Raw genomic sequence first — 10,000 nt, 5'->3', positions numbered from 1 at the left:
AGTATATCCTTAATATATCCTTTTAGGTGCCAGTTAGATAACAATGTTCACATGAAAACAAAATAAGTTAAACATACAAGCAGTAAGGTTGTCCTGACATATATTGAACTTATCTATTATAGCAATATATTTACATAAATATGCATTTTACACATTTTGCAAAACGTACCTCCCAAAGCCATACCTCTCAAATAATCGGCACTACTAGGATCTATAGACAGTGTATGTGTATATAGAGATACATTTTCTCTTGTACAGCACAGCAATCTACAGTATATATGTTGCCTTGAAGTACAATATGCATTTGATGTTTGTTATCTCACCTCTGTCCAACAGGGTATCCCCGGCTCTCGAGGACCAATCGGTAACAGAGGACCTAAAGGCAGACGGGTATGTATATATTTGTGCAATGTGTGAATTGAGTTGTCAGACTTAATCAACTGATTTTGAAACTGCAATACTTTCAATGGACCATATGCATGGAAGGTGTTAATGTAACCATTGTTAATGTAATTAGTGTCTACACGGACCCGTTTGGGTGTTGCACTTAGTGAAATAGCACGTTATGATGTAGAAGGATTTTTCGTGTGTCAAAATTGTCATTATATTCAGTGTCGGAGTGAACATGTAAGGAGCAGAATATAACAGAAGATGGCGTTACAACACAGCTGACCCTTCACCAGAAATAAATGAGTTGGCTTGAGGGCATTCCGTGCATATGGTCCATAGATCTCAATACGAGCAATAGAATAGATCTCATAGGAGAGGTTGATCCTTGACTGAGATCTCTACCTGAAATACACCTGACCAAATGTGTGTGTGTGTGTGTGTGTGTGTGTGTGTGTGTGTGTGTGTGTGTGTGTTGCAGGGACCTAGGGGGCCTGACGGGCTGGTCGGGGAGCGTGGTGGCGAGGGAAAGAAGGTGAGTTTCCCTCTGGGGTTACTTGTCTCATGTAGTCATGGCAACGTCACAGTCGCCCCTACTAAACATGCACAAGTCAGCCAACTGCTATACTCTTCTGTCAAGTCAAGTCAGTTTATTTATATAGCACATTTCACATTTCTGTCTCATGCATTCATTATCTTCTCATCTTCTCCTCTTGAAATCGCCTTTTCTTGCTGTTTGCAGGGCCTTGATGGACCACCAGGGAAGATTGGTTTCCCGGGCAATGATGTAAAAGCACTTCCTGTCTCTCCTGTTGGCCAAATGCTGATTAGTATCCCAGAATAATCTATTCATCTTGATGCTTTTTTCACTGGGCCCTCTCTCTTTCTCTCTCTCTTTCTCTCTCTCTTTCTCTCTCTCTTTCTCTCTCTCTTTGTAGGGAAAGCTTGGGGAGCCTGGAGAAAGGGGGCTTAAGGGTTTTCCGGTAGGTTTTGCGATGGATCGCACGTATGTGCGCCTAATGCCTGTGTGTCTTTTGTGCGTGTTTGTATTCATTCCGTCTGTTTGTGTGTGTGTGTGTGTGTGTGTGTGTGTGTGTGTGTGTGTGTGTGCGTGTGATGGTTCATAGGGTACACCAGGCCCCTCCGGCCCACCGGGAGATAAGGGGATTGCAGGAGAACCGGTGAGGATGACACAATATTCTCTGTTTATCATTCTTTCCCACCCCCTCATGCTCCCCCTCTCCCTCTTTTCTCTGTCCTCCTTGAGAATGTTGTGTAGTTAGCATTTTCATGGTGGTACAGTTTGTGTACTTTTGTTTGACATATGTTGTGGAGTAATTAAAACACGATGATGATTACATCACTAAGATGGTATTTTGAATTGGCATCTTGTTTTATTGTAGTAACTGTAGAAGTAACTTGTTGTAGTAACTTCGAGTGTTCTTAAGACCCTGAATATAATACAAATGACACATTTTGACCCATGTCCAGTGGATATGGGCATCATTATCTGTAATTTTATCTTTAAGAGACATCTTGTTCTATTTTTCCCTGACTCCATGGAGTCATGGAAATTGGTGGAATTACTCGGTCCTAATATTTTGTGTGTGCCTATGTGTCTGTGTTTGTGTGTATGCATTTATGTGTGTTTGTGCTTGTGTTGTGTGTGTGTGTGTGTGTGTGTGTATGTGTGTAGGGGCCTTCAGGTGTACCGGGAACCGTTGGGCCTCTTGGGGACATGGGGCTGAAGGTAAACACCATCTGAACAGACATTGTTAAGACATTACATACAGAAACATGCACACAATGTCAACTTTGGCAAAATAGTTGACCTGTTAATGTTATATATTCTCAGGGCCCTCCTGGTAAAGTTGGGGATTCAGGACTATCAGGCGAACCAGGAGAGAAGGTTTGTGTCTGTATGACCATTATGTATTTCAATGTTATTAATATTATGTCTTTCTGTGTCTGAGTGTGTGTGTGTGTGTGTGTGTGTGTGTGTGTGTGTGTGTGTGAGGGTAGAATATACTGCATATACTTGGAAGAATATGGTGTCTGGTCCACATTTGCTAGGTTGCATGTGTTAGAAATTGGCAGATCATCTGACAGTTCTAGATTGGTAAACTCTTTCATGGTAACAGAGCTGAAATCATTGGTTTCCAATGTTGTTGGTGCTGCTTTAAGGAGATTTCAAATTAATTGTATTCACCCATTTCAGGGACTTGGCTGCAGTTTCCTTGTTAAAGTATTATGTGATCTCAAATAGTCCGTGGAAAACAATAAATAGCTGCATTTTTCGTTTCTACAGGGGTCTCTCGGACCACCAGGAAATGCTGGAGAGGCCGGCATGCTTGGCCCCAGGGTAAGCGTTCCAACAATGTCATAATGACATAGCTCTTACCATCATGCTGCTACTTTACACACAATAAAGGTTTGTTGGGTTGTTAGAAGACCTCCTAAAGGTTCTTGTAAGTCCTACAGTCCATATCAGCAGTTGTAAGTCAGCCCCAAAGAACACTTTCTGTCTGTACAGGGTTCTCTATGGGGTAAAGCCTTGATGAAGAGTCATGTCTTGGCCAAAAGACCTCTGTACGGTCCTTTTGAACCTTTATGGCTTTTCCTAAAAAACAAATAAGTATAAAGAAGAGTGATGAGATCTCACAAGTTGCTATTGATCGTTAGTAGACTTGTAGTTGGTCCTCCTTGTCAGATTTATTTCTCAAGTAGTCAGTTGTCAGTGGGTTTAATTACGTTTCATTTGCCTGAAATAAATCTTCCATTGTGTGCTATGGTAACTTTGAACTGTCAACACTTGCCAATGGTGTTGCCAGCTTGTATAGAAAACAAATGGCAGCTGGATGTTTTGGCACTTGTTTGTCAGCTGTAAGAGTCTAGCACATAAATCATTTTGAACAGATTCCTATTAAAATCAGTGGTACTACTGAGACTCTGTCCCATTCATCTTCTATTTTCCAGTTACTGGGACTGAACACTGTCTTTGTCCTTTGTTTCATGTTTGAGGATCTAGAATTACAGTCTATTGGAGTATAAATAACATTTCTTTATTTAGATTTATGTATATTTATTTATATTTCTGTGTGTCTGTGTTTTAGGGAGAGCCAGGACTAGAGGGAGAAGCTGGGCATGCTGGGCCTGATGGACTCAAGGTGAGACAAACACAAAGTTTTAACTTCTGAAACCTACACCAGTTTTAAAGACTGACCTTTATGCAGGAGGTCACTGGTCTAAAGTGTTTTCCAGTTTACAATTGTCCATAAATCGTGATGTTTAACTTTTTTTTTCACCGGGAAGACTTCTACTGTCATGAAGAAGGAAGATGACCTGTGTTGGCCATGCTATATCAGGCGCATTTTGTTGTCTTGTTGCCTTGTATTAAGACCTGCCCACCACTGGACATTTACTAATGATGCCTTATGTGTATATGCTGTGTGTGTGTGTGTGTCTGTGTGTGTGTGTGTGTGTGTGTGTGTGTGTGTGTGTGTGTGTGTGTGTGTGTATGTGTGTGTGTGTTTGCCCAGGGGGAGAAGGGCGATATGGGTCCAGAGGGGCCACAGGGGGAGAGAGGCGAGCCTGGACTCAAGGGGAAGGAAGGACCACCCGGAGACCCTGGACTTACAGGCGTTAGAGTGAGTTTACACACACACACACACACACACACACACACACACACACACAACACCAGACACTTAAAAACATACACATGCACACATGCCCATATCCACTTAAGCTTTACAATGTTATGTGCAGCCATGCCTTATCAGACTTGTTTCTCATAGGGCCCTGAAGGCAAACCTGGGAAGATGGGTGATCGTGGCAAACCAGGCCCCAAGGTAAGTCTATAACCTCTTCTTTAGCCTCATTCCACTGTAGGTCTACATTGTACCATCAACCAAATCATCAATCTGCTGAACATTGTAAACGGAGGCCCATGTATAATATCGGCTAACTTTTAACCCGCCAAGTTTGACTTTGAGGGGTGACGTGTGTTTTGTAAAAGGGAAATAATCTGTCTTCCAGGGGACTAAAGGACACCAAGGCCATCTGGGTGAAACAGGACCAATGGGGAAAATCGGAGCAAATGGCGCTGTCGGCCCAAAAGGATCAAGAGGAACCATCGGACATGTGGTGAGAAGGAGAGGGTGGATGGGAGGGAGGGAGGATGTCTGAGACAGTAACGTGTGCTACAGCAGAGGTCCTCAGCACACCAGAGGTCAAACCAAAACGCCAAGGCACACTGACTTATGGTTACTGATTATAAAGAAACGTTATGTCTCACACATTATTATAGGCTATATATATATATATATATATATCGGGGTGTTCATTCTTATGCCCATATTTTGTGTGTGTTCATGAGCCGAGACCACAGTGATCGACATATGCTCACATGATGTTGACTGAGCTTTTTAATTAAGATACTGTGTCATTGATGCCTTTTAAAATAGCCATATAACCTATTTCATGAGCCGGTATAAAAAGACATGGAGATCCTCAAAGTTCCATGACGCACCTCACTTTGCCTCACAGCACAGCAGTTTGCCTCAGCGCATTGGTTGAGAACTGACTGTGCTACAGCATAGGCAGGGCATGTGTAGGGTGTGTAGTAAGTAGCCTGCTAGCGTTTACGTCATGGTGGCAACATGAGTATGGTGCACTCCACTACCAATGTTTGATTACTTCTTTATTTGCATTGTTTTACACAAAAATATATTTGAAAATGTATCACTTTAATCAATGCAAATACACTGCAGTGTTTCCCACAGAATTGAATTCTATTTGTGGTGGTAGGTTTGCAGAATTAACCTGAATGCAACAGTTTTTAACAAATTAGTGCAGTGTGGTTATGATTCTAACCAGATTTAAGCACAATTTAGTACAACCAGGAAAATCATTGTGTGATGGTCAACATTGATATTGTGGTGGGCCGCCACAAATAAGTCAATGTATGGGAAACACTACACTGGTCTAGCAAAGCATTGCAAGTAAATAAGAAAATCCCAACGACAGATCTGCATTAGTCAGCAAAAAAGCACTTTGCACCATCAACCAAGTAATATTTATGTCTGCATTGGTCTATGCTGCTTTGCTAGCATTCTGCATTTTCTTTTTAGGAAAGTTAGGAATACAGAGAAAAAGAATAATATCCCAGTAATTCATATGAGTTCTACTATCCACTGAGAATTCCCCACAAACATCCACACAAGAGGTGTAATCAGTGGTGTAGTCTAGTTAGCTCTAGTGAGTATACTGTGATCAACCCCAAATGTTAAAAAAGTGGGTATACTGAGATGGTGATGCTTTTTAAGTGGGTATACTGTGTAGTCCTGCGTATCACGTACTGTAGACTACACCACTGGGTGTAATGAACATCAGCTTTCTATCGGTCTCTGCAGGGTGCACCAGGGCGAATGGGCCAGCAGGGGGAGCCAGGCATACCAGGCTATGAGGTGAGACGTAGTGCTGCCAAACACATGCTGATGCAGATGTGCACAATAGGTCATAGAATTATTTAACTACAATTTTAGAAAATGATGTATAGCATGGTGAAAATGTATTATGTGTTTGGTTATAGGGTCATCAAGGTCCAATAGGCCCACTTGGACCTCCAGGACCCAAAGGTGAAAAGGTACACACACACCACACATCTTATTTCCTACATAACAAACACACACATTGCAAACAGACATCAACCTCCATATTTGGAGAGACTCACTTGCTTTTCCACTTAATCCCTAATTAATTTTCAAATGAACTCTGGCCTATGACATGCTCTTGCCTAGACAGACCCAAATAGGACCTCTGGCCTATAACACAATCTGTGCACTGTTCCCCTCTGATCTCCAGCTATGCAGATCAGCTTTAATTTGTTTCATAACTGGTTTTATCGGGGTGATGTAGGGTTTAAGTGAGTTACTTGACCCAGATCGTTCTAAACGCTCAGTGAAACCCACGACTCCCTACCGCCGTGTTTACAACTCACACAACCTCTTGCCCAGAATGCATTCATGCCAATTTACCCACATTCATACACAATCGAACATACTTTCTCATGCACTTGCTACTCACACACATACACACACACATACACACATACACACACACACACACACACACACACACACACACACACACACACACACACACACACATTCATTTAAGCTCATTCACTTAGTCAAGCTGTGTGGAGAGGCCTCCCCAGGCGTATGTAGTCTTACAGTGCCTGATCTAATTAGCTTTGGGTTCAGACAACACCCTTGCACATAGCTACACACCCACATACACACAATTTTCTTAAATGCAGAGAATGTTCCACCCTAATGTACAGTTACCCACAATGCTCTGCTTGTTCTTAGGGGGAGCAGGGGGATGATGGGAAGGTTGAGGGGCCTCCTGGTCCTCCCGGACTCAGAGTGAGTTTGTCTTGTTTTGCCTCTTTCATAGAAACCATTCAAAGCTTGCATGAGTGCATGTACACTAAATGGTGTGTGTGTGTGTGTGTGTGTGCATTTATGATTTCAGGGCCGAATTGGAGACAGAGGTGATAGAGGGGAGTCTGGTGATCCTGGATACAAAGTAAGAATTAGAACCATCTGTAAGCTACATAGTTGTTATTGGTTGTACATATTACTCAATGTAGATTTGAATAGGTTCATAGAAGCAACTTAACTTTGTTCTGTTTTTAGGGTCAACCAGGTGTAGATGGAGAAAGAGGCAGAGCTGGTGCTCCTGGATTACCTGTAAGTAAGGATCACTTGTATCCAGAAACATATGCACACACCAACACACCTACATGCAGGGGTGAAAGTAAATGAAGTAGATTCTTGCCGGTGCTACTACCACAACCTTCATTGCTTCATGTTGTTCACCTGTTCTCTGGATATCTGCAGGGCTCCCAACTTTTTAGTGCAGCTTGGAGTGAGATTTGTTACAGATGGAAGTGTGTGCGCACAGTGCACACCGAAACATTTTCAACACACCTAAATAGGCTACATTAATGATTATTTTAAAGCATTCATCAGGACCTGCTACCTGTTCTTTCCCGACATTCTGTGGAAGGCCCCTCTGCCTCTCCACTCCTAACTCTTTAGGTTAAACTGTTCTCATGTCTTATCTGAGGGAGAAAGAAAGAGATTGTTGCAAAGTCCAAGTTGGTCATGATACAAGGCCATGCTCATCAAAAAGATAAAGCTAATATATGGTATGCATTTAGTAAAACTAAACGTGGCATTCATACATTTCTTAAAATGTATAGTTTGACAACTCACCTCTCTTTCTGAAAAGGATTCTGGGTGATGAGGGATGTGACTCAACACACAGCACAACTGATGGGCTTTTGTACACTTTCTGTTTGCATGGTTTTATGTTGCCTTTCCAAATAAAGTTAGATTGTTTCAGTCTGTCTCTGATATGTCTCTATGTGAATGAAGATAAAAAATACATTGGACAGAAGGTAATGTATCGGTGTGGTGCATTGCTTAATTAGATTAGTTATTGTAAATCAGAAATATACTGCTCAAAAAAATTAAGGGAACACTTCAATCATACACTGGATTGGTACTCTGACACTGTTTGGTTCTGAGCACAAGTAAAACTTTTGAGGCGAGTGTTTTATTTTGCAAGAGCTGTCAGACATTCTGTGAATGTAGTTTGAGAATGGAGAAAAGGGTGGAAGGTTTCAAACAATGTGTTTTAGCAATTGTGGAAAACTGTAAGTATTCCCTTAATTTTTTTGAGCAGTATAGTAATCAGAAATACATTGAAGGAAGCGTAGACAAAAAGTTAGCATGAGAAAAGTGATGTGTGTTATGAGAGTGAGATGTGTCAGTTGCTTGAGTCTGGCACGCAATGTGTGAGAGTTGGCTGTCCTGGTTCAGGCAGGCGGCTGCTCCCCTTTCTCTCCAGTACAGCTTACTGCTACTGAATCTTTTAGTGGTATGCCAGACTGGACCGTACCAGCCTACGTTCACCCCTGCCTTCAAGACATTCGTGCATATAGAAACATGCACACTTACACGCATAAGATACTGTAAATGCAAGAGCTACTATATAAAACCCAGATACACACAGACACATTTTAGTAGAAACATACAGACAGTCAGTTTAAGCTTCATGACTTTTTCTTTCTTTCAGGGCCACCCTGGACCTCGTGGACTACAAGGGCCTAAAGGATCTAAAGGAGATTTGGTAAGTGTGTTTTCATGTGTACATTGGTGTGTATCAGTGAGTGAGAACTTTTCTGTGACTTAAAAAAAACTAAAATGATTCTCAGCAGTCAACTATTACTTTAGCAGTATATCATAGCCAGTGTTTCATTCTGTCTCTGAATCATTCTCTCCATCACTCTGTATGCTTGTATGTTGCTTTAGGGTCAAAAAGGCAAGCAAGGTCCAACAGGAGATAGAGGAAGCCGGGGATCACCGGTAAAACATTTTCTGTGCTTTCATCCATACAGTATACCCACATAGATAGATCACTTTTGAACATGTCCTGTCCCTTTCTCTGTTCAGGGTGTGGTGGGTTTGCCTGGGCCTCGCGGTGTGGTGGGCCGTGAGGGGCTGGAGGGCCCTCCAGGTGAAGATGGACACCCAGGGAAGGATGGGACGAAAGGCATACCGGTGAGAATAAAAGGGTCTAGAGAAAGCAGCAGGATATTATTTGAAGATGCTCATTAGAAAATACAATATTTTTCTTAAGACCCTTTGTGAGTAGATTGGTACAGTATGTCGAAGAATCCTTGATCTTAGAGCCTCACGAGTAGAACAAGTTTTAAAACAAGTCACTGGTAATTATTTGCAGAGCAATTTTGCTTAGAAGAATAGTTCTACCCCCACTGCAACACTGCAAAAGAACATTCTGTAATGAACACATCTCTCCCAAAATACCCCCAAACCCAACAATGCCCAAAAACCAACTTGCTTGTAGTTAGCATGCTACCTTCCCATCCAATTATTTATTGAACACAAGGAACCATTTTTAATGACAACCACAGCTAGTCCTGTAATCCCTTGGCAAGCATGCAGGAAATCATACATGGGAAATGATCATCACAGAAAACATACTTATAGGCTGTTAGCAGTTTTTCATTCACCCCCTCCTTGTTTTTGTCCTCCTTGTATCTCAGGGGGACCAAGGCGATGATGGGGCATTTGGGCCTCCTGGCAAAGCTGGTGGCCGTGGTAAAGGGGGCGTGGTGGGCTTACCTGGAGACCAGGGTGCTTTCGGACCAAAGGTATGTTACAGCCATACACTCTCACACATCTCTTACACACAGAAACATGCATTGTGTATGTATGTATCCTGGATGTGTGTGTGTGTGTGTGTGTGTATGTGTGGTTGCGTGTGTCTCTGCAGGTGTGTATAACTGCTGTGTTTTGCTCAGGGTGAGCGTGGTCTAGCAGGGCATGCTGGCCCAGCCGGGAAGAGAGGCCATAAGGGAGGGATGGGTCTGCCCGGAGCACAGGGCAGCAAAGGAGTCAAGGGTCAGCCTGTGAGTATACACACACACACATACAAATACACACACACAACACAACGCAAATATGCCCACAGACATGTGCATGCTGAGAAATCATGACTGGCACTGATGAGACAC

At 42.5% G+C, this 10,000-nt stretch overlaps 1 protein-coding gene across 1 annotated transcript in view; it reads left to right on the top strand.

Moving 5' to 3' along the window:
• col27a1a (collagen, type XXVII, alpha 1a) overlaps positions 1 to 10,000 on the top strand; it is a 51,434-nt gene that overhangs the window by 35,500 nt on the left and 5,934 nt on the right. Inside the window, exons 28-49 of the mRNA XM_076284835.1 lie at positions 337 to 390; positions 869 to 922; positions 1,130 to 1,174; positions 1,326 to 1,370; positions 1,515 to 1,568; positions 2,084 to 2,137; positions 2,243 to 2,296; positions 2,696 to 2,749; positions 3,501 to 3,554; positions 3,927 to 4,034; positions 4,185 to 4,238; positions 4,426 to 4,533; positions 5,802 to 5,855; positions 5,981 to 6,034; positions 6,762 to 6,818; positions 6,928 to 6,981; positions 7,092 to 7,145; positions 8,539 to 8,592; positions 8,775 to 8,828; positions 8,916 to 9,023; positions 9,530 to 9,637; positions 9,788 to 9,895. Of these exons, the coding sequence (XP_076140950.1) occupies positions 337 to 390; positions 869 to 922; positions 1,130 to 1,174; positions 1,326 to 1,370; positions 1,515 to 1,568; positions 2,084 to 2,137; positions 2,243 to 2,296; positions 2,696 to 2,749; positions 3,501 to 3,554; positions 3,927 to 4,034; positions 4,185 to 4,238; positions 4,426 to 4,533; positions 5,802 to 5,855; positions 5,981 to 6,034; positions 6,762 to 6,818; positions 6,928 to 6,981; positions 7,092 to 7,145; positions 8,539 to 8,592; positions 8,775 to 8,828; positions 8,916 to 9,023; positions 9,530 to 9,637; positions 9,788 to 9,895 (1,443 nt within the window). The remainder of the gene's footprint in view (positions 1 to 336; positions 391 to 868; positions 923 to 1,129; positions 1,175 to 1,325; positions 1,371 to 1,514; positions 1,569 to 2,083; positions 2,138 to 2,242; positions 2,297 to 2,695; positions 2,750 to 3,500; positions 3,555 to 3,926; positions 4,035 to 4,184; positions 4,239 to 4,425; positions 4,534 to 5,801; positions 5,856 to 5,980; positions 6,035 to 6,761; positions 6,819 to 6,927; positions 6,982 to 7,091; positions 7,146 to 8,538; positions 8,593 to 8,774; positions 8,829 to 8,915; positions 9,024 to 9,529; positions 9,638 to 9,787; positions 9,896 to 10,000) is intronic.

This window comes from Alosa pseudoharengus, unplaced genomic scaffold, assembly GCF_046254945.1.
Source record: "Alosa pseudoharengus isolate Yale_2024_CS ecotype anadromous, Long Island Sound unplaced genomic scaffold, YU_APseudo_1.1 YU_APseudo_1.1_scf_14, whole genome shotgun sequence".
In the NCBI taxonomy this organism is placed as follows: Eukaryota; Metazoa; Chordata; class Actinopteri; order Clupeiformes; family Clupeidae; genus Alosa; species Alosa pseudoharengus.
The sequence above is the reverse complement of the archived record's forward strand: the minus strand, read 5'-3'. Positions and strand labels throughout refer to the sequence as shown.